At 64.9% G+C, this 23,485-nt stretch overlaps 2 protein-coding genes across 2 annotated transcripts; one reads left to right on the top strand and one right to left on the bottom strand.

Moving 5' to 3' along the window:
* The first annotated feature begins 22 nt into the window (after positions 1-22).
* PPP1R1A (protein phosphatase 1 regulatory inhibitor subunit 1A) lies at positions 23-6,134 on the top strand. The gene is made up of 7 exons (XM_080360499.1): positions 23-176; positions 3,196-3,256; positions 3,728-3,765; positions 3,848-3,911; positions 4,877-5,044; positions 5,123-5,217; positions 6,046-6,134. Exons 1-6 carry the CDS (start codon positions 96-98, stop codon positions 5,215-5,217), a joined length of 507 nt encoding a protein of 168 aa, XP_080216625.1. The 5' UTR covers positions 23-95; the 3' UTR covers positions 6,046-6,134.
* A 2,822-nt stretch (positions 6,135-8,956) lies between these two features.
* On the bottom strand, positions 8,957-15,050 carry PDE1B (phosphodiesterase 1B; the record flags this gene model as incomplete). The annotated part of the gene is made up of 13 exons (XM_080360563.1): positions 14,937-15,050; positions 14,674-14,859; positions 13,887-13,953; positions 12,885-13,001; positions 12,639-12,779; positions 12,204-12,304; positions 11,179-11,304; positions 10,991-11,092; positions 10,781-10,901; positions 10,626-10,707; positions 10,408-10,534; positions 9,240-9,376; positions 8,957-9,045 (listed from the first exon to the last, which is right to left on the bottom strand). Exons 1-13 carry the CDS (start codon positions 15,038-15,040, stop codon positions 8,957-8,959), a joined length of 1,500 nt encoding a protein of 499 aa, XP_080216689.1. The 5' UTR covers positions 15,041-15,050.
* Between the last annotated feature and the right edge of the window lie 8,435 nt (positions 15,051-23,485).

Here is a 23,485-nt window from a genome sequence, read left to right as displayed (position 1 = left end):
GCCGGGGCGGGGCCGGGGCGGGGCGGGCAGGGCCGGGAGCGCCGGAGCCGCCGGAGCCGCCGGAGCCGCCGGAGCCGCCGGAGCCGCCGCCCGTCATGGAGCCCAACAGCCCCCGCAAGATCCAGTTCACGGTGCCGCTGCTGGAGCCGCATCTGGACCCGGAGGCGGCCGAGCAGGTGGGGACACCGGGCACGGCGGGGGGGACACACCGGGGACGCACCGGGGACGCACTGGGGCTGGGGGGACCCGCCTGCTCCTGCCGGGGCCGGTGCGGGAGGCTGCGGGCACGGGGTGGGGGGGGACACACGGGGCGCCCGGTGTGACCGCGGCGGAGTCGAGGCGGTGGTGACACCCCCGGGCGCGGGGGACGGGGCGCTGGGTGACACGGGGGCGGTGGTGGCGTGGGGGGGACCCACCCGGGGGCTAGCAGGGGTGTTCGCCCCCCCGCGGTGTTGGCGACACCCCCAGTGCCACCCCCCGTGGGCTGGGGGCTGCCTGGCCCCGTGGTGGCCGTGGGGACTGAGGTGGCCGTGGGGACCGAGGTGACAGTGCCAGGGCCATGTGCTGGCTCAGCACGACACCGCGGGGGTGTCCCGGGGTGGGGGGAGGTGTTTGGTTACAGCCCCCCCCGGCGCCCCCAGGTCCCTCCAGCCCTTGCTCAACCCCTGCTCCTGCTGGAGGGGATCCCAGAATAGCACTGGGGACACTATGGCCTGGCCAAGGGACACGGCAGAGCTGCCCAGGGACAACCAGGGGCACCCCCGGGTCCCTGCGACCCCCCCCCGCCCGCATCACCCCCATCCCGCTGTGCCCCCCAACTCTGGGGGTTGCAGGGGACCACCCCCCACTCCCCGTTGTCACCAAGTGTGGGAAGCTCTACAAGGATGGTGAGGAGTTGGGGGGGTCCCGGCTGTGTGTGTCCCCCCCAGAATGGGGGTCCCCAGCAGCTGGGTGGCTCCCGGGGGGGGGGCAGCCCCTGTTGCCAGCGGCGCGGGGGCGAGCGGGGGCCGCCCGCTGGCGAGCATCTCGCTGTCGCTAAATACGGCCACGCACCATCTGGGGCTGCCACACGGCTCATTTGCAGCGCGCCCCCCCACCAGGAGAACCGGGGGGGGGCTGCTGGGTGGTGGGTGCGGGACCCCCGGCACCCACCGAGGCTGCAGTGGGGAGCGGGGGTGCCCGTGTGCCACCCCCCGGCACAGCCGGGATATGGGGTGCCCGGCGTGACCCTGCCCTGGGGTGTCACCTGCCTGTCCCTGCCTCAGTTTCCCCCCTCCAGCTGCATCTCGGCACCTGTTGGAGCCCCTGACAGTGTGACAGGGCCCTGACAGCAGGTGACAATGCTGATGTCCCCTCCCTGTGTTTACAGTTCCCCTGGTTTGGGGTGTCCCCGCAGGGGAAGAGCTGATGTGGGTCCCCCTCACACTGGTGAAGGGCTTGGCTGTGTCACCCCTATGTCCTGCAGGGTTGTCCCCAAGCCCATCCAGCCCCACCCTCTAGAAGGACCTTGTCCCCATGGGTCCCCCATGTCCCCAGAGGTCCCACAGCTCCTTGGCCCCTGTCTGCTGTGCACATCCACCCACCCATCCTGGTGTCACCCATGGGTGCCAGGCCTGGCCCAGGACTTAGTCCTGTGTCCCTGCCCAAGTCCCCAAGTCCACCCTGAGCGCAGCGTGTCCCCAAGGCTGGGGGGGGGGACAGTTGGGGGAGGGGGGGTGTTTTCTCCATCATGCTGAGATGAGCTTCACCCATCCCACTCTGATCCCCAACCCCATTCAGGTCCCCCATCCCATTCTGGTCCCAATCCCGTCCTAGTCCCGCTCCCAGCTCCCCCCAGATGACCCCCCAGGCCCAAGGGAGCGGCCCCCCCAGCGGCGCTCCCCCCACCGCGGGCCGCCGGGTTCCTGATGCTCTTGGCCGTGGCACTTTCTTAATCGATGGTGGAGATTGATCTAAAAATAGCGGCGGCAGGAGAGCGCGATGGCCCGGCCGAGCTGGGGGGGGATGGAGGGGAGGATGCAGGGAAGGATGCAGGGATGGATGCAGGGATGGATGCAGGGATGCAGGGACGCAGGGATGCAGGGATGGAGCAAGGACCAGAGCATCCCCCCCATAGGGAGTCAAGGCGGGAGCCGCCCGGACGCCTGGGTCCCCGGCCCAGTCTGGAGCAGCGAAACAAACACAGCTCAGCCCCGCCTGGGTGACCTTGAGCGGGTGACACCGATGTCCCCCACCCTGTCCCTGCGGACACAGCCCTGCCCGCCCCACACCCGGGGGTGGCTCTGGTGTCCCCAGGACACGTCACCGGGGACACCAGGACCAGCCCCAACCCCGGCGGGGGGGGCGCGACCCCTCCCAGCCCCATCTTTGGGCTTGGGGTGGGGGGGGGTGGTTGGACCCAGACCCCGGAGAGACGGGAGGTCCCTGAGTTGGGGGGGGGGAGGGCGTTTCCCGGCAATTCCCGGCAATTCCCGGCAATTCCCGGTTCCCTCTAATCTCCGTTTAAAACCCCGATCGCGGGTTTCTATGGCAACGGGGCCGACACGGAGAAGATTCGCCCGGGGGGGGTGAGGTCGGGGGGTGGGGTGGGGTGGGGGCGTCCTCCGCGTGCCTGCCTCATTAGCATCTCATTAGCATCTCATTAGGCAGCCTGCCTCATTAGGGAATCCTCGCCGGGAAATCGGTGTTTGCAGAGCAAACTGAGTTAGTGGGTCAGCGGGGAAAGGGGACGCGGGGTGCGGTGTCACCGCTGCCACCCGGCACGGCCACCAAGTCCTCTATTAGGGCCACAACCCCCCCACACACTGAAGTCACCAATGGGGGGTGGAATGTGGGGCAGGAGCAGCACAAGATGCTCCAGGTGACCTTGGGCAAGGACACTGTGTCCATAAAGGAAGGGCAGGTCCCTGCGGTGTCACCGAACCGATGTCACCGCGCCAATGTCACCGCACCGGTGTCGCCGGGCGCTTCCTGGGGCCGGGGTATAATTAGCACCCGTCTCTCATTAAGGCTAGTTGGGAAATGTTGATTTAAAAGACACGTGTGTCCGGCCACGGGAGCTGCGACACTCAGGGCCTGGCTGCTGTCCCCTGTCCCCACGGGGCCACCACCGCCCCGGGGACAAAGGCCATGGGGGGGGTGCTATGGGGCTGGGGGTGCAGCTGTGGGTCCCGACTCTCTGCTGTCCCCACCAAGATCCGAAGGCGCCGACCGACTCCGGCCAACCTGGTCCTGAGCAGCGATCAGTCGTCCCCAGGTGGGTCCTTGCGTGTGTCACCCCCCCGGGAACCCCCCCGATGTGACACTCAGGGTCCTCCGTATGTGACGCTCAGGGCACTTGGGTTGCAGCGGGTGTCATCTTGTCACAGCAGCACCGTGTCCCCCACCCTGGGACTGTCCCCATGTCCCCCCCTCCCCTCCTGTCCCTGCTGCAGGATCGGGCCCTGGGGCTCAGCCAATCCATCTGCGGGGGGAGCAGCTGCTCGTGTCACCCCCCGCGCAGGGGACACTGGGACGGGGACACCAGCTGTGACATTTAAGAGCTGCTCGGTCATTGACCCCACACCCGGCATGTGGCCTTTGGGGACAGTGCATGGCACCTGTGTCACAGTCCCCTGCCCCCCCTGAGCACCCGTGGGTGAGAGAGGGTGACACGGAGGGGCTGGGTTCATGGCAGGGGGGGCAGGATGGAGCTGAGCGCTGACCCGTCACCTTCTGTCCCCCCCAGAAATCGATGAGGACCGGCTGCCCAACCCCCTGCTGAAGGTGGGTGTCACCATGGGGGGGGTGGGGGGTCCAGGGGGTGTCCCCAACCCCCCGGTCACTGACACCCCCATGTCACTCGCAGTCGGGTCTGGCCATGTCACCCAGGCAGAGGAAGAAGGTTTCCCGCACCACCCCCACCATGAAAGGTACTGGGGGAGGGGACAGTCCCTTGGGTGACACAGGGGACAGGTGGGATGTCACCACCTTGGGATGTCACCACCTGGGCAATGGGGGGACAGGTGGGTTGGATGTCACCACCTTGGGATGTCACCACCTCGGCAATGTGGGGGGGACAGTCCCCTGGGTGACACAGGGGACAGGTAGGATGTCACCACCTTGAGGTGTCACCACCTGGGCAATGGGGAGACAGATGGGTTGGATGTCACCACCTTGGGATGTCACTACCTTGGGACGTCACCACCTTGGCAATGGCAGGAGGGAGAGTCCCCTGGGTGACACAGGGGATGGGTGGGTGGGATGTCACCACCTTGAGGTGTCACCACCTGGGCAATGAGGGGACAGGTGGGTTGGATGTCACCACCTTGTCATGTCACCACCTCGGCAATGGGGGGGGACAGTCCCCTGGGTGACACAGGAGACGGGTGGGTGAGATGTCACCACCTTGGGATGTCACCACCTGGGCAATGAGGGGACAGGTGGGTTGGATGTCACCACCTTGGGATGTCACCACCTGGGCAATGGGGGGACAGGTGGGTTGGATGTCACCACCTTGGGATGTCACCACCTTGGCAATGGGGGGACAGTCCCCTGGGTGACACAGGGGATGGGTGGCTTGGATGTCACCACCTTGGGATGTCACTACCTTGGGATGTCACCACCTTGGCAATGGTGGGGGAGAGTCCCCTGGGTGACACAGGGGATGGGTGAGTGGGATGTCACCACCTGGGGATGTCACCACCTTGGGACGTCACCACCTCGGCAATGGGGGGGGACAGTCCCCTGGGTGACACAGGGGACGGGTGGCTCGGATGTCACCACCTCGGCGCTGCCCTTGGAGCCACCCACATGGCAAATGCCAGCGGAGGGGACACGAGGCCCCCGCTGTCACCGGGAGCGTGGGGCCGGTCACGCTGTCCCCACGTCCCCGCAGAGCTGCAGATGATGGTGGAGCATCACCTGTGCAAGCAGGCGCAGGACGAGGACGAGGAGGCGGCCGCTGCCACCGGCTGCTGCCACCACGGTGACACCGAGCACAGCCACAGCCCCGGTGGCACCTGCCCGCTGGCCACACACGAGGGTGGCCCCGGCCCCGGCCAGCGTGAGTGACCCGTGTCACCCCCCCGGTCACCCCGAGCTGCGGGTTGGGGACATTGAGGTGACACCCTGGTGTCCACAGGGACCCACGGGGACGGGCGGCAGAGCCCGGGGGACGGGGACACCCATATAGCACCGAGGGACAGTGCCGGGCAGGGCGCGGGCAGCAGCCAGTAGGTGCGTGACTGGGGTGCTGGGGGGCGCTGGGGGGCACTGGGACAGTGACTTGGGCACTGGAGGGTACTGGGGACCTGTACTGGGACACTGTGGGGGTACTGGGACACACTACTGGGACACTGTGGGGGGTACTGGGGCACCGGGACAGTACTGGGACACTGAGGGGGGTACTGGGATACTCTACTGGGATACTGTACTTGGATACTGGGGGGTGTACTGGGATACTGTACTGGGACACTGGAAGGTGTACTGGGATGCTGGGGGGGTACTGGAACACAACACTGTACTGGGATACTGTACTGGGACACTAGGGGGTATACTGGGATGCTGGGAGGGGAACTGGGGTGCTGCACTGGGACACTGGGGGGTGTACTGGGATGCTGGGGGGGTACTGGGATACTGTACTGGGACACTGGGGTGGTATTGGGGCAATGGGAGCTGTACTGGGACACTGGGGGTGCACTGGGATGCTGGGGTTGTACTGGGGTACTGTACTGGGACACTGGGTGGGTACGGGGGCACTGTACTGGGGTGGTATTGGGGCAATGGGAGCAGCACTGGGGCATGGGGGGCGCTACTGGGATACTGCACTGGGATACTGGGGGGGGCTACTGGGATACCGCACTGGGATACCGGGGGGAAACTGGGGGGTACTGGGGCCCCATGGGGGTCACTGGGACACCGTCCTGGGGCACTGGGGGTACCCTGGTCCCCACAGCGGGGAGGGGGACAGCGCCACAGGGTGATGCTGGCACTGGGGACACAGCGCTGGCTTTGCCGGGGTCCCCGTCCCCTTCACGATGTCCCCGATGTCCCCTCTGTCCCCAGGGCCACCGCATCACCGAGGCCGCGCAGGAACCGGACGTCCCGGGGACTTTTTTACCTGTTTTCTAAGATTCCGCCGCCGCTTTGGGGCTCCCGGAGGGTTATTTTTTACTGCCACGGGCAGGTCCCCCCCCACCCCGGGTGGGGACTTTGGGGACAACGGCTGTGCCCATGTCCCCTCACCCCCCCCCGCGACCCAGGGCGGGTGACGCTGGCGACACCGCGCAGCGTCCCCTGGTGTCCCCCCCCTCCCCCCACCGCATCACTGCCACCCCCAGGGTGTCCCCAGGGCCACCGCACTGTCACCCCCCCCCCCCCCCCGCCCTGGGGAGCCGCACACACGTGTGCACGCACACGGGTTCTTGTGCACGCGTGTTTTTGGGGGGGGGGGGGTGCACATGCATGTACCTGGGGCTGAGGGGGGGACACACAGACACACGCACCCCCCAGGGTGTTTGCACCCACGGACACGGGGGGGGACACACTTTGCACGTGGGATTCGCATGGACGCAGCGCACGTGTGACACGTGGGGGGCGCAGGGACCCCCCCCCCCGCCTCAGTTGGTATTAAAGGGATCCCTTCCCCCCCCCGCCCCGCCTCCTCTTTGCCTTCACATGGGGGGGTGCAGGACCCCCCCAAACCTCTGAACCCACCCTGGGGTCCCATCCAGCTGTGTCAGCCACTCTGTCCCCATGGGAGGGGTCCTGGCCCCCCCCCCCCCGTCACCCCCCAACTCCCAGGCCAAGGGCACAGGAGCCGGGGGGGGTGGTGGTGGATGGTTTATTAATTGCTCGTTAGCGGCGGTGCTTCGTTTCACATGCGTGTGTGGGTGGAGCTGTGCCAGTGGGGAGGGGGGAAATGGGGGGGGGGGGGCACGGCGGGGGGGGCCGAGCCAGGGGGCCGGAGCTGGAGGATGCTCAAGGCACATGGGATGCGGGAGGATGCTCAAGGATGCTCTGGACACACTGGAACCAGGATGCCAGAGGATGCTCGAGATGCACCGGGATGCAGGAGGATGCTCAAGATACCCTGGGATGCAGGAGGATGCTCGAGATGCACCGGGATGCAGGAGGATGCTCGAGGATGCTTGAGATGCTCGAGGATGCTCAAGATGCACCGGGATGCAGGAGGATGCTTGAGGATGCTTGAGATACACCGGGATGCTGGAGGACGCTCAAGGATGCTTGAGATACCCTGGGATGCTGAAGGATGCTCAAGATACACCAGGATGCAGGAGGATGCTCGAGGATGCTTGAGATACCCTGGGATGCTGGAGGATGCTCAAGGATGCTCGAGATACACCGGGATGCTGGAGGATGCTCGAGGATGCTCGAGATGCACCAGGATGCTGGAGGATGCTCGAGGATGCTTGAGATACCCTGGGATGCTGGAGGATGCTCAAGATACACCAGGATGCTGGAGGATGCTCGAGATGCACCAGTATGCAGGAGGACACTTGAGGATGCTTGAGATACCCTGGGATGCTGGAGGATGCTCAAGGATGCTCGAGATACACCAGGATGCTTGAAGATGCTCAAGGCACACTGGAATCAGGACACCAGAGGATACTCGATGCACACCGGAATGCCAGAGGATACTCAAGGATGCTCGAGGCACACCAGAGCTGGGATGCTGGAGGATGCTTGAGGCAAACCAGGATGCTGGAGGACACCTGAGGATGCTCAAGATACACCAGGATGCTAGAGGATACTCGAGGATGCTCGAGGCACACTGCAATGCTGGAGGATGCTCAAGATACGCTGGAGCCGGGATGCTGGAGGATGCTTGAGCCAAACCAGGATGCCGGAGGCTGCTCAAGATACACTGGAGCCGGGATGCTGGAGGATGCTTGAGCCAAACCAGGATGCCGGAGGATGCTCAAGGATGCTCAAGGCATGCCAGAACTGCGATGTTGGAAGATGCTCAAGACACACTGGAACCAGGATGCCAGAGGATGCTTGAGGCACACCAGAGCCGAGATGCTGGAGGATGCTCGAGATACACCAGGATGCCAGAGGATGCTCGAGACACACGGGGATGCTGGAGGATGCTCGAGGGACAGCAGAGCCGGAATGGCAGAGGATGCTCAAGGGACACCGGGATGCAGGAGGATGCTCGAGCCGGAGGAAGCCGGGGGGGGGGATCCAGGGCGCACGCTGGAGCCGGAGATGCTGGAGCCACGAGGGGCTGGCACAGCCCTGGGGACACTGGGGCTGGCGCTGTCACCTCTGGGCCCGATCCTGCCCCCCCCCACCGCTGCCCCATCACCCCCCACCTCACCCACACCATGTGGGGCAGGACCCTGGGGGGACATGGGGACGGGCCCCACAGACACAGAGATCAGGGGACAGGGATGCTCCAGGCGCATAGGGCGGGATGGGGACATTTAGGGACATTTGGGGACACCCACCACGGTGTGGCCGCACTGACCCAGCAGGCACAGAGGGGACAACGGTGGCCCTCATGGTGACACAGCCCACATGGCTCCTCTGTCACCTGCTGTCCCCAGCGCCACCGCCATCGTCCCCACCCCGCCATGGGGTGGGAAGCAGCTTATGTAGAAAATCATAAGGGCAAAACCCAGCGTGGGGGGCCGGGAAGCCACTGGTGTGACAGCGAGACGGTCGGTGTCACCGTCACCAGTGGCCCCAGGTTTGGCACAGGTGGCCGGAGGTGGCCGGGCTGGGGGGAGACCAAGGGGACCGACCCCGGGGGTGCTGGTGGCACCGGCGCGAATCCTCCCTCCCCGCGAATGGTGCTGAACTCGATGGCGTCGGACACAGTGGGCGAGACGGCGTCACTCGGCCGGACGAGAACCTGTTGTTGCGGGGGGGACAGTCACAGCCGGGCCACCAACGCATCCCCTCCCCAGCCGGGTTGTCACCCCCAGCACCCACCTCGCTGCTCCCGCTGTTATTCCACGTCCCCGTTCTGGTTGTTTCTGGTGGCCGGTGGTTCCTCGCAGGGTGACAGCTCCTCGATGGACGCCTGGTTGGTGATGCCTGGGGGGGACACGGGGTGCGGGGACACTGAGAACACTGAGACCCCCCCTCAATCATCCCACCCACCCCACAAATCCAAGTGTCACCCACCCCCTGCTCCCCACCCAGAGACGCTCGGCACAGCCTCTCGTGTCCCCACGATGCTCCCTGTCCCCTCGCCGGGGGATGCGGTGGCCCTGGTGGCCGTCACCTACCGCTGGCCGCCCGCTCCTTCCACTTCTGCTTGTTCTCCTGGATGTACTTGGTCCAGGTGGAGCGGAACCCGGCCAGGTCGGATTTGATGTCCCCCAGCTCCAGGTGCTCATCCAGGGACGGCTGCCGCCACTGCGAGCTGCGGGACAGGGGCGGATGGGACAGGCACAGCGGGGATGGGGACAGTTGGGGACGGGGACGGGGACAGCAAGGGATGGGGACAGGCGGGCATGGTGACAATTGGGGATGGGGACAGCCGGGAATGGGGACAGGGACAGCTAGGGATGGGGACAGCCAGGCATGGGGACAGCTAGGGACGGGGACACATGGGGACGGGGACACATGGGGACGGGGACAGCCGGGGATGGGGACAGCTGGGGACAGGGATAGCCAGGGATGGGGACAGCCAGGGATGGGGATAGCCGGAGATGGGGACAGTTGGGCATGGTGACAGTTGGAGATGGGGACAGCTGGGGACAGAGATAGTCAGGGATGGGGACAGCCTAGGATGGAGACAGCCAGGGATGGAGACAGCCAGGGATGGAGACAGCCGGGGATGGGGACAGCCAGGGATGGGGACAGCCAGGGATGGGGACAGCTGGGGATGAGGATAGCCAGGGATGGGGACAGTTGGGCATGGGGACAGCCGGGGATGGGGACAGTTGGGGATGGGGACAGTTGGGGATGGGGACAGCTGGGGATGGGGACAGGGACAGCAAGGGATGGGGACAGCCGGGCATGGTGACAGTTGGGGATGGAGATGGCCAGGGATGAGGACACATGGGGATGGGGACACATAGGGATGGGGACACATGGGGATGGGGACACATGGGGATGGGGACACATGGGGATGGGGACAGGGACAGCCGGGGACAGCCAGGGACGGGGATAGCCGGGGACGGGGATAGCCGGGGACGGGGACAGTTGGGCATGGTGACAGTGGGGGATGGGGACAGCCAGGAACGGAGACAGTTGGGGACGGGGACAGCCAGGGATGGGGACAGGGATAGCCGGGGATGGGGACAGTTGGGCATGGTGACAGTTGGGGACGGGGACAGCCGGGGATGGGGACAGCCGGGGACGGGGACAGCCGGGGACGGGGACAGCCACCACCACCCCCTCCCCGTGCCCAAAACAAGAAGGGGAAACGGAGGCGGAGGGGTGGCCGACCTGGGCGGCTGGGTGGCCGCCGGGTTGCCCTTGGCCTTGGTGCCGTCCTCGGCGAGGGGCAGCACCAGCTTCTCGGCCACGTCGGTCAGCACCGAGAAGGTGGGTTCCACGATGAAGTCGATGAATCCTGCGGCGGGGAAGGGACACGGCGGCCATGGGGAGGGGACACGGCGGCGAGGGGGACGCGCCCTGGCTGGGGACGGGCTGGGGACACTCACCGATCTGCGACTGGGCCACCAGCGTCGAAGTGCGGTCGCAGAGCGGCGAGAAGGGCAGCCCCAGCTCGGCCTCCTTGTCCCCCTGGGAAGGCGAAGCGAGGGAGATGTGTCCCCAAGGGGTTGTCCCCCTGTCCCCATGGCCGTGGGGACCCTACCTGCCTGAAAAACTCCTCCATCAGCGCCTTGGTCCAGCGGCTGTGCACGGCCCATTGCTTGGTGGGGTGGCTGATATCAGCCGCGTGCAGCAGCAGCGACAGCACCTTGGACTTGTCGATCCTGCGGAGGGGACCCCGCTGCTGAGATTTGTCCCCGAAAGCCACATCATGTCCCCCCACGCTGGGGACTTCTCCCCAACCCGCACTCACCGCTCCAGCTGCTGCAGCGACGTCTTCATGGACTTGACCTGCTGGAAGTGGCAGGACATGTCGGTGGCCAGGACCATCTCGATCACCAGCGCCCGCAGCTCCCTGCGCCCCGGGGACGGGGGGGAAATGCCATCAGGGTCCGGTGTCCCCGCCGGGGACAGCGCCGGGGACAAGGACGGGGACCTTACGCAAACTCATCCTTGGTGAGGTTGACGAAGATGTTCATCTCGTCGTCCTGCATCATGCGGAACACGGCGCTGATGTGGTGGTTCTCCAGCACCGAGCGGTCATTGTAGAGGATGGCGCAGTCCGACCTGGGGACAGAGGGGACAGTGGGACGCCGGGGTGGTGGCAGGGAAGCTGAGACCCCTCCCCGTGGGGAGAGGGATGTCCCCAGCGTGCTGGGGGTGGCACTGAGTGTGTCTGAGGCGCCAGCATCTCTGTATCACAGCCATATTAGCGGCCATGGGTGTCCCCAGGGTGCCAGCACAGCTGTATCAATGGCCTGAGTGTCCCCAGGGTGCTGGCACATCTGCATCACAGCTGTATCAATGGCCTGGGTGTCCCCAAGGTGCCATTCCAGCTGTATCAATGGTCTGGGTGTCCCCAGGGTGCCAGAACATCTGCATCCCAGCTGTATCAATGGTCCGGGTGTCCCCAGGGTGCCAGCACATCTGCATCCCAGCTGTATCAATGGCCTGGGCGTCCCCACGGTGCCAGCACATCTGTATCAATGGCCTGGGTGTCCCCAGGATGCCACCACATCGCATCTCAGCTGTATCAATGACCTAGGTGTCCCCAGGGTGCCGTCACATCTGCACCACAGCTGTATCAATGGCCTGGGTGTCCCCAGGGTGCTGTCACATCTGCACCACAGCTGTATCAATGGCCTGTGTGTCCCCAGGGTGCCAGCACACCTGTATCCTGGCTGTTATCGGTGGCACCGAGTGTCCCCAGGGTGCTGGCACACACGTCTCCTGGCTGTACAGGTGTCACTGAGTGTCCCCAAGCTCCCAGCGCATCTGTGTCCCAGCCATAACAGTGACACTGGGTGTCCCCAGGGTGCCACCTTCCACACCTCACAGTGTCCCACGCATCGCCACGGCAGCTCCCCAGCCCTGCCCATGCCGTGCCACGTCACTCGCACCATGCCATGCCACGCCGTGCCACGCCACGTCACCCGTGCCACCCGCGCGGTGCCCCCCGCCCTCACTTGGTCTGGATGTGGAAGCTGTTGGTGGTGCCCGTGTGCTCGTAGTCGTGGATGGCGGCAGCGAAGATGGTGGCCAGGACCTCGATCTCCGTCAGGTAGTGCTGGGGGGACGCAGGTGGCACAGGGACGGTCACCAGGCGCCCCGGTGACACCCCACGAGGGACACGGGGCATGGGGTGTGGGATGCTCAACATGCAGGTGTTTGCACCACACGTGTGCACGGCCACGCGTGTGACGTGACGGGGACACCAGGACATGGACACACATCCCCCCACGCTGGGGTCACCCCATCATCCTGGTGACATCGTCATGACAACAGCGCTGTTGCTCCATGGTGCCGTCTCCATGGTAACAAGCATCACTAGACCCAGACACTACCCGGGACCCCCCGGTGTCCCTGTGGGAACCCCAAATATCCCCCAAAAGTCCCCGTACCAGCATCCCGGTGCGCAGCAGGAAGCAGTGGACGGTCTGGGTGACATCGGCGGCGTGGACCTGGTTGTGGTAGGGGTTGCGGTACTTGCCGTAACCGGTCTCCAGCGCGTCCAGCAGCGTGGTCAGGAAGACGGTGGGGATCTGCGGCGCAGGCACGCGTGCTCACGGCTGCACCCGTGCACCCGTCCCCCATCCCCACGGCACCCACGGGTGGGCACGGGCACCCACGGGTGGGCGCAGACGCACCTTGAAGCGGCTGTTGAGGTTGTGTCGGGTGAAGAGCTCAAAGACGATGGTGCGCAGAGAGTGATCGTCCGTCACCCGGTTCAGCGTGAAGACGTCGAAGCACCAAAGGTCGAGGCTCTGGAGGGGTTGGGGGGACACGGGGGTGTCGGCACAGGGCTGGGGCGAGACCAGTGCCTGGGGACACCCAGGGACACCCAGCTGTGCCCGGTGAGCAGCAAAGCCCAGCAAAACCCAGTAAAGACCAGCAAAGCCCAGCAAAGACCAGCAAAGCCCAGTGATGCCCAGCAAAGACCAACAAAGCCCAGTGATGCCCAGCAAAGATCAGTGATGCCCAGTGAAGCCCAGCGAAGACCAGCAAAGACCAGTGATGTCCAATGAAGCCCAATAAAGACCAGCAAACCGCAGTGATGCCCAGTAAAGCCCAGTGATGCCCAGCAAAGCCCAATAAAGACCAGCAAAGCCCAGTGAAGCCCAGCAAAGCCCAGTGATGCCCAGTGATGCCCAGCAAAGCCCAGTAAAGCCCATTGATACCCAGTGATGCCCAGTGATGACCAGCAAAGCCCAATAAAGACCAGCAAAGCACAGTGATACCCAGTAATACCCAGTGATACCCAGCAAAGCCCAGTGATGCCCAGTGAAGCCCAGTAATGACCAGCAAAGCCCAATAAAGACCAGCAAAGCCCAGTGATCCCCAGTGACACCCAGCACAGCCCAGTGATACCCAGTGAAGCCCAGTAATGACCAGCAAAGCCCAATAAAGACCAGCAAAGCCCAGTGATCCCCAGTGACACCCAGCAAAGCCCAGTGATACCCAGTGATGCCCAGCAAAGCCCAGTGATGCCCAGTGATCCCAGGTGATGCGCAGCAGCACTGGGTGCCATCTCCCATGGACAACCTGTGCCAGGCCAGGGGAGCACCCCAGGGCGGGGGAAATTGGGGTGCCCCGCACACCCCGGGGCAGCATCCCTGGGGTAACTGGGTGCCCCCCACACCCCAAGGTACCTTCAGGCAGTTGAGGACGGAGGTGGAGTAGCTGGGCCCCACGGCTGTGTACGTCCGGCGAAACATCCTGCAACAGACAGTGGACGTGGGTGCTGGGGGATCCACCTGGGTGCTCAGGGACTGACCTTGGGTGCCAGGGGACAAACCCTGGGGGCAGGAGACACGCCTGGGCACTGGGGTCACCCCAGGTGCTTTGGGACCCCGCTGGGCGCTGGGCACAACCCCTGGTGCCACAGGCCACCTGATTATAGATATGTAAAGGGTGAGAGCCGTGAAGATGATGGAGCGGAGCATCTCCAGTGTGAGGAAAGGCTGAGGGAGCTGGGGCTCTGGAGCTGGACAAGAGGACACTGAGGGGGGACTCATTGCTGGGGATCAATATGGAAAGGGGCAGTGTCAGGAGGATGGAGCCAGGCTCTTCTGGTGACAACCAGTGACAGGACAAGGGGCAATGGGTGCAAATTGGAACACAGGGGGTTCTGCTTAAATCTGAGCAGAAACTCGTTCGTGGTGAGGGTGGCAGAGCCTGAACAGGCTGCCCAGGGGGGTTGTGGAGTCTCCTTCTCTGCAGACATTCCAACTCGCCTGGTTCCTGTGTAACCTCATCTGGGTGTTCCTGCTCCATGGGGGGATTGCACTGGATGAGCTTTCCAGGTCCCTCCCAATCCCAACCATACTGTGACACTGTGGGTGTCCCTGCTCCAGAACAGACGATTTCCAAGGTCCCTTCCAACCGCTGTGACTCCATGACCACCCTCCCACGCCCCCCAACCCCCAAAGCACCCACCTCTCCACGAAGATTCCAGCCTGGACGGCGTGGACGATGCTGCGGAACTTGGGTTTCTCCTCGGCGCGGCGGCCCTTGGCGCGCGCCTGCTGCGTGAAGGTGGCCGCCAGCCAGTCCCGCACCTCGGAGGGGACGGCGGCGTCCGAGCCCATGGCCCGCAGCTCGTCCTCCGTGTCCAGCATCTGCCTGCGGGACGGGGGGTGACGGCGTCAGGGCAGGGTCATTGTCACCCTGTGTCACCCAGTGTCACCACGCGGCCACACCTGGTCTCGTCGATGCAAACGGCCTCGAGCAGCGAAGCCGCGTACTCCAGGTTCCTGCGCAGCTCCTCCACGTTCACCTCGCCTGTCTCCAGCTGCTTCACCATGAACCGCAGCCTGTAGGGGGGACAAAGGGGACAGTTTGGGGGGTCCCCAAGCGGCCCACGGCAGGATGCGTCCCCACCCATGGGGTCAGAGAGTCATCTGGGTTTGAAAGGACCCTCAAGATGAGTCCAACCGTGCACTCAACGCTGGCACTAAAATGTCCCCAAGAATGTCACCTGTTCACCCCCCCCAGGGATGGTGACACCAGCACTGGGCAGCCTGTTCAATACCCAACAGCCCTTTGGGGCAGAAATCACCCCAAATTTGCACCCTCAGCCTCCCCTGGTGCAATGTGAGGCTGTTTCCTCTGGTCCTGGCGCTTGTTGCATGTGTGCACACCCGCACGCACACACACGTGAACACACCGTGTGCGCACATGTGCACGTGAACACACACATGCGCGGACACAGACGTGCACACTTGCACATGCACGCACAGACATGCACGTGTCCACTTGCACATACACACACACACATGTGCACATATAAACACTTGTGCACACACGTGCACACACACGTGCACACTTGCACACACTTACTTGCACATACATGCACATGCACGCACTTACATGCACATGCACGCACATACATGTGTGCACACTTGCACATATGTGCCCATGCACAGTTGCACACGCATGCACACACACACACATGCACATACACGTATGCACACTTGCACACACATGCGTGCACATGCACATACAAGTATGCACACTTGCACATATATGCACATGCACACACATGCATGCACATACACACATGCACACTTGCACATATGTGCACATGCACAGTTGCACACACATGCACACACACACATGCACATACATGTATGCACACTTGCACACACATGCGTGCACATTCACATACAAGTATGCACACTTGCACATCTATGCACATGCACACTTGCACACACATGCATGCACATGCACATCCACATATGCACACTTGCACATATGTGCACATGCATGCACACACATGCATGCACATACACGTATGCACACTTGCACACGCATGCGTGCACATGCACATACACACATGCACACTTGCACATATATGCACTTGCACGCCCATGCAAACACATGCACGCACATGTGTGCACATGCACATACACAAGTGCACACTTGCACATACGTGCACATGCACATTTGCACACAAATACACACACGCGTGTGCACTTACACGTGCACATGCACGTTTGCACACACACACTTGCACCCGCCTCTCCACCAGCCCTCCCGTCTGCCACATGCCTGCACACGCGTGTGCGAGCAGCCGCCCGCCCCCACCCATCTGTCTGTGTGTCCGTCTGTCTGTCGGGGCGAAGGGGGGGGGTGGAATCCCATCTGTCGCCCGGGGGCTGGGGACGTGCCACCTCCACAGGCTGGCACGGGCTGTCACACGTTGTCACACGTTGTCACAGCCCCCCCAGTGCTCTGCCAGCTCCCCCCACATTGGGGCGAGGGACGTGGTGTTGGGGACACGGTGGCAGGGGACACCAGCCACCCTGTCCCCTCCCGGAGGCCTCGCTGTCACCGCCACTGCCACCTGCCAGGTCCCAAATGGTCCCCATTGCTGCCACCAGCACCCAGTGGGTCCCCAGCAGGGACCACCAGGTCTCCATCAGTCCCCTATGCACACTGTCCCCAAGGCCGGTGGCACTTGTCCCCACCATCAGCAGTGACACCGCCAGCCCGGCCCTCACTTTGGGGACACCTCCAGGTCCCCCCAAAACGTGGCCATAGGGAGGGTGACAGCACATGGTGACAGTCTCAGGGGATGGGGACACAGGCCACCACCCCCCCACGCCGTTCCCACGGCCAACCCCCGCGGTGGGACACGGTGTCCCCGTCATCCCGTGTCCCAGCAGCGGGGACGTCACCCCGGTCACAGTGTCCCCAGTGTGGGTGACACAAGCCACGCATGTCCCCACCTGCCACTTTGTCCCCAGCAGCCCAGCCCCTTGGGGAAACTGAGGCACAGCATGACGGGAGGGTCACAGTGTCCCCACCAGTGTCACAGTGTCCCCACCACGCTGGCTCCTTGGGGACCAGCCCAAGCCTGCGGCTCACCGGCTGAGATGCCGTGTCCCCTGTCCCTTGTCCCCTAGCGGCAGCTCCAAACCCCACGGGCAGGATGTGACCGGCAGTGACCCAGGAGGTGCTGGCACTTGTCCCCAACCCAGGGGACAGTCCCTGGGAGGGGACAGCGCCGTGACCCCCCCAGGAGGGGCCAGCGGGGCCGTGGGACCGTGTGGGGACAGGGACAGGGCTCCTGGTGACAAGCAGGGACAGGGGGACCCCCCATTGCTCCAGCAGGGGACAAAGTCCCCAAGGCTGGGGACACGGGGTGCTGGCAGCGGCTCCTGCAGGGTTTCCTGCCCTCTGATTGCAATTAACGTTAATTACTGAACTCGTGCCCTGAAAACGTCCCCAGGTCCCCAAGGTGGCGGCTGGTGGCCTTGTCCCAGCACAGCGACCGGACCCGCTTTGGTGGGTGGGGGCCACCGCGTCCCCAGCCAAGGTGACAGTGACAGTTGCCAGCGAGGGGGACGGCGGGGGGGCCACAAGACGTCACGTTCAGAGCCAGCACGAAGCTCCGGGGGAATGTGACCTTGGGAAGGCAATTGTCACCTTCCCATGCGCGCCACCCACCTTGGGGACACTCACCCTCAGGGACACCCATCCCTGGGGACCCCCACCCTCAGTGGCACCCTTGTGTCACTGGTTTGTCACAGCCGGCGCTGGGACCCCCGCATGGAGCGTGGGGACAAGGGACAGCCGCCCCCCGGCTGCGTCACGCTGCCAGGCAGGTGCCACCCGCGCCCACGGTCCCCACGGGCTGCCTGTCACCACCCACGGCCCCGCGCTGCCGCGGCCCCCCCCGGGCCACGGCCCAGGCCCCCGTGCACACGTGCTCCGTGCACGCTCAGGTGTGCACGTGCACATGTGTTCCCATGCACATGTGTTCCATGCACGCTCAGGTGTGCACGTGCACACGTGTTCCCATGCACATGTGTTCCATGCACGCTCAGGTGTGCACGTGCACACGTGTTCCCATGCACATGTGTTCCATCCACGCTCAGGTGTGCACGAGCACACGTTCCCGTGCACACGCACTCCATGCACGCTCAGGTGTGCACGTGCACACGTGCACACATTCCCATGCACGCTCAGGTGTGCACGTGCACACGTGTTCCTGTGCACATGTGCTCCATGCACGCCCAGGTGTGCACGGGCACGTGCGCACATTCCCATGCACATCTGCTCCATGCACGTGCACACGTGTTCCCGTGCACACGCACGCTCAGGTGTGCATGTGCACGTGCACACGTGTTCCCGTGCACACGCACGCTCAGGTGTGCATGTGCACGTGCACACGTGTTCCCACGCACATATGCTCCATACCTGCTCAGGTGTGCACAGGCACGTGCAGGCGTGTTCCCGTGCACGTGTGCACCATGCACGCTCAGGTGTGCACGGGCACGTGCACACGTTCCCATGCACATCTGCTCCATGCACGCTCAGATGCGCACGTGCACACGTTCCCATGCATGCTCGGGTGTGCACGTGCACATGTGTTCCCGTGCACACGCACTCCATGCATGCTCAGGTGTGCACGTGCACATGTGTTCCCATGCACATGCACTCCATGCACGCTCAGGTGTGCACGTGCACACGTTCCCGTGCACATGCACTCCATGCACGCTCAGGTGTGCACGTGCACGTGCACACGTTTCCGTGCACATGCACTCCATGCACGCTCAGGTGTGCACGTGCACACGTGTTCCCATGCACATGCACGCTCAGGTGTGCACGTGCACACATGTTCCCGTGCACACGCACTCCATGCACGCTCAGATGTGCATGTGCACACGTGTTCCCGTGCACACACACTCCATGCACGCTCAGGTGTGCACGTCCATGTGCCCACGTGTTTCCTGTGCACACTCAGGTGTGCGCATGGCTGTGCACGCGTTCCCGTGCACATGTGCACCACGCACGCTCAGGTGTGCATGCGCACACGTGATCCACACACGCTCAGGTGTGCACAGGTATGTGCCCACGTGTTTCTCATGCACACTCAGGCGTGCACGTGGCTGCACACATGTTCCTGTGCACACATGCTCCGTGCACACTCAGGTGTGCACGTGGGGCTGCACACGTGTTCCTGTGCATGCTCAGGTGTGCACGCGGGGCTGCACACGTGTTCCTGTGCACTCTCAGGTGTGCACACGCTTTTCCTTGCACGCTCAGGTGCGTTCCAACACACTGACCTGCTCCCACGGGTGCACAGTCACCCCCTGCGCACACCTGGGTGTGCACAGAGCACGTGTGCACACACATGGGCCAAACCCCAGGCCCCCACACGCACATTTGCACACTCCCAGCAACGTGCACAGCCCGTTGCACACTCAGGCTTTGCACGCACGTCCTGAGAACTCCAGCACCACCGTTTCACGCCCGGAGCGGCCTCGGCCACGCGTGAAACACACTCAGCTCACCAGCAAACGTGCAACACGGCCCCGTCCTTGTCCCCACGTCCCCTCGTGCGCCTTCGTGGGGCGCCACGTGCACCCCCTGCACGCCCCTTGCACGCCCACGCCGCACGAGGACCCACACGTGCCGTGGGGCGGCGAGGGGGCACACGCACTCGTGAGCACAACTGCACATGTTGGGGGCACCGACAGCCCCCCCGGAGAGGAGGGGAGCACCCACTGTCCCCCCACTCGGGGTTGGGGGCACCCCCAAAGTCACCCCAGGGTCATGGGTGGCCCCAGCCTGAGGGGGTGCAATGGGTGCTGGGGGGTCGTGCATTGGGGGGGTCCCCAGGGGCAGCTCAAAGTCCTGGGGGGGAGCGCAATGTGGGGGTCACTGGGGGTTCTTAGAGAAGGTTGGGAGGGGGTCCCCAAAGGGGGTGACAGGGGGTTTGATGGGGGGTGATAGGTGGGCTTAAGGGTCCAGTTTGGGGGTCCCAGTACAGGAGTGGGGGCCCCCCATTTAGGGGTCCCATTTTGGGGATGGGGTCCCAGTTTGGGGTGAGGGTTCGTGGTTTGGGGAGTCCCAGTTTGGGAGTGCAGGTCCCAGTTTGGTGGTCAAGGGGCCCAGTTTGGGGGTGGTGGGTCTCATTTTGGGGGTGCAGCTCCCAGTTCAGGGTGGGGGGGCCCCATTTAGGGGTGGAGGGTCCTCATTTAGCAGTGGGGGGGTTCTCCACCTGAGGGTCGCTCTTTAGGGGTGGCGGGTCCCCATTTGGGGGTCCAGGGTTCCTGCTTTGAGGGTTTGGGGTCCCTGCTTGGGGGCGGTCATTCCCAGTTTGGGGGTGCAGCTCCCAGTTTGGGGGTGGGGGCTCCTGCTTTAAGGATTTGGGGTCCCTGCTTGGGGGTGGTTGTTCCCAGTTTGGGGGTCCCAGTTTGGCAGTGGGGGGGGGTCCACCTTTGAGGGTTTGGGGTCCCTTGGGGGTGGTCATTCCCAGTTTGGGGGTGGGGGCTCCTGCTTTAAGGGTTTGGGGGCGGTTGTTCCTGGTTTGGGGGTCCCAGTTTGGCAGTGGGGGGGGGGGGTCTTCCTTTGAGGGTTTGGGGTCCCTGCTTGGGGGCGGTTGCTCCCAGTTTGGGGGTCCTAGTTTGGCAGTGGGGGGGGATCCTCCTTTGAGGGTTTGGGGTCCCTTGGGGGCGGTCATTCCCAGTTTGGGGGTGGTGAGTCCCATTTTGGGGGTGCAGCTCCCGGTTCCGGGGGGGTTCCCAGTTTTTTTTGGGGGGGGTCACTCACAGCGCTCGGAGCTTGACCCAAATCTTCTTGCTGGGGGCGGACTTGATCTCCAGCGGGGAGGGGCAGCAGCCGCCGGCCGGGTCCGGCCCCTCCCGCTCGGGCTGCAGCCCCGGGAGGCTCCGCGGCGGCTCCATGGCCCCTACCGGGGAACGCGGCCTCAGCCTCGGGGGGAACCGGGTCCCGAGCAGCCGCCGGTCCCGCCCCGCAGCCCCGGGAGGGGCCTCCCCGCACACCGCCCCCCCCCCGCCACCCCGCTCCTTTCGCCGCCCGGTACCCGGCGGCTGCGCAGGCGGCACCGGCCCGGGAGACGGAGCTAAGATGGATCCCGGGCACCGGGGGTGGGAGCGGCGGTGGGGGGCACCGGGGAGGGAGAACCGGGGGTGGGGGCAGCGGGGAGGGGGAGAAGCGGGATGGGGAGAAACGGAGGTGGGGGACACCGGGAGGGTGAGAACAAGGGGTTGGGGGGCGCCGCGGATGGGGAGAACCGGGAGGTGGGGAACCGGGATGCGGAGAAGCGAGAATGGGGAGAAGCGGGGATGGGGGAAGCGGAGGTGGGGGACACCGGGAGGGGGAGAACCGGGGGGAGAGCACCGGGAAGGGAGAATGGGGAGAACCGGGATGGGGAGCACTGGGAAGGGAGAATGGGGAGAACCGGGCTGGGGAGCACCGGGAAGGGAGAATGGGGAGAACCGGGATGGGGAGCACCGGGAAGGGAGAATGGGGAGAACCGGGCTGGGGAGCACCGGCGTGCGGGACCGGGGATGCTGCGCGCTCCTACCCGAGGATGCTCGGCCGGGAAGCGCCGGTGCTGCCGGTACCGCCGCGCTCGGTGCTGCCGTGTCCCGGTGCCGCCGGCTCCGTCTCCGCCGCCCGGGCTCCGTCGCAACTTTCCCCGAGCCGGCACCGGCGGGAGGGCGGGGAGGGGCGGGGGGAGCCGGGGGCGGGGGCCGGGAACCGGGGTCCGCCCAGCCCCGCTCAGCACCGGCACCGGGCGGGGGGGGCGGGACCCCCACGGGGCTGTGGGGAGGGCGGGGAGATGCCCCGGGACCCGCCGTGGGGAGCGTGTCCGGGACCCCCGTAAGGGCTGTTGGGGGAAAGGTCCCCAGGACCCCTTTGGGGGTACCCAGGGCTCCATGGGGTTATGGGGGGGACCGCAGGACCCATGTGGAGATGGGGGTTGCAGGTAACCCAGGGCTCCTGGGGGGTACCCCAAAACCCCTATGGGGGGAGAAGGTCCCTCAGGACCCCCAGGGCTCCTGTAGAGGGTGCCCCAAGACCCCTATGGGGCTATGGGGGGTGTACCCCAGGACCCTCAGGGGGTACCCAAGACCCCTATGGGGCTATGAGGGGTGTACCCCAGGACCCCTGGGGGGTACCTAGGACCCCTATGGGCCTATGGGGGGGTACCCCAGGACCCTCAGGGGGTACTCAAGACCCCCATGGGGCTATGGGGAGTACCCGAGGACCCCTGGGGAGTGCCCAGGACCCCTATGGGGCTATAGGGGGGCACCCCAGGACCCCTGGGGGGTACCCAAGACCCCCATGGGGCTATGGGGGGTACCCGAGGACCCCTGGGGAGTGCCCAAGACCCCTATGGGGCTATAATAGGGGGGCACCCCAGGACCCCTGGGGGGTACCAAGACCCCTATGGTGACACCATTGACTGTCCCCTCCTGCTGGACGCAGGGCAGCAACAGCCCCCAAATTATTGTAGGACCTACATAAACCCAGCGGGACTTCACCCCCCTGAGCTCGGGGGGGGGACACACACCGGGGGGGTGGGAGCCCCACGGTCCCCTTGTCACCCCCCCTGTGCCCCCCATCCCGTTCATGTCCCATTAGGCAACCAAGGATGGAACCAAAGGCCTGGGGGGCTCTGGGCACACACAGGGGGGGATTTGGGGGTGCCAGAGCCCTGGGGGGGGGTCCCAGCAATGAGGGGGGGCTGGCAGCCCCCGCACCACCTCCCCTAGCACACGCCGATCCGCAGCCCCCGCGCTAATTAATGACATTAATCAGCCTTTATGTAACGGCGGGGGCGTGCGCAGCACCCACGGCCGCAGCGCGGGGGGGGGGAACAGGTGGGACCCCCCCCCATTTCGGGGTGTCACCCCCCCCCCCTTGACCTGATGGCTTTGCCATGTCCCCACCTGCCACCAGGTCACCTTTGCTCGCTGGCACCCATGGGTGCTGCCAAGGGTGGGTGTCCCTTGACTCTCCCAAATAGGGACTGTGAACAAAAGGGGGGGGGGGTCCCAAAAACGGGGTGGGGGGGGGCGTGGGCAGATCCGCGAGATCCGCGAGACAAAGGCGGGGAGCTCGTTACCGCTTCGTATCGTGATTGATTGATTGATTGATTGATGAGCGCCAAAATAGACTTTTGCAGGAGATTCAGCAGGAGCTTCTGGGCGTTAATTCGGGGGAGTCGAACCCCCCCGGGAGCTCCAGGTGGGGGGGCGCGGGGGGGGGTCCAACCTGCTCCGGAGTGCTTTGTTTTCCCCTATCTCGGATGGATTAATAAATGAATTAGTGGCGGATGAGGCTGCGGGTTTGGTGATGGTTCCATTCGGGCTCCAGCAGCACCGGGACCCCCGTGTTGTAGCGGGGGGGCTCTGGGGGGGGTCGGGGGCCGCGGCAGCCGCTGTCCCCCCCCCGGGGTGACCGGTGAGTCATGGCGGAGCAGCCG

The sequence above is a fragment of the Nesoenas mayeri genome (genome assembly GCF_963082525.1).
Source record: "Nesoenas mayeri genome assembly, chromosome: 28".
Classification (NCBI taxonomy): domain Eukaryota; kingdom Metazoa; phylum Chordata; class Aves; order Columbiformes; family Columbidae; genus Nesoenas; species Nesoenas mayeri.
This window is presented reverse-complemented; position numbering and strand designations above follow the sequence as displayed.

What these genes read in the sequence shown, in the direction of transcription:
- PPP1R1A (XM_080360499.1), top strand. Translation starts at nt 96, where the DNA reads ATGGAGCCCAACAGCCCCCGCAAGATCCAGTTCACGGTGCCGCTGCTG. An exon ending in ACCCGGAGGCGGCCGAGCAG is followed by an intron (nt 177 to 3,195) that starts GTGGGGACACCG and finishes GTCCCCACCAAG; the next exon opens with ATCCGAAGGCGCCGACCGAC. An exon ending in CAGCGATCAGTCGTCCCCAG is followed by an intron (nt 3,257 to 3,727) that starts GTGGGTCCTTGC and finishes TGTCCCCCCCAG; the next exon opens with AAATCGATGAGGACCGGCTG.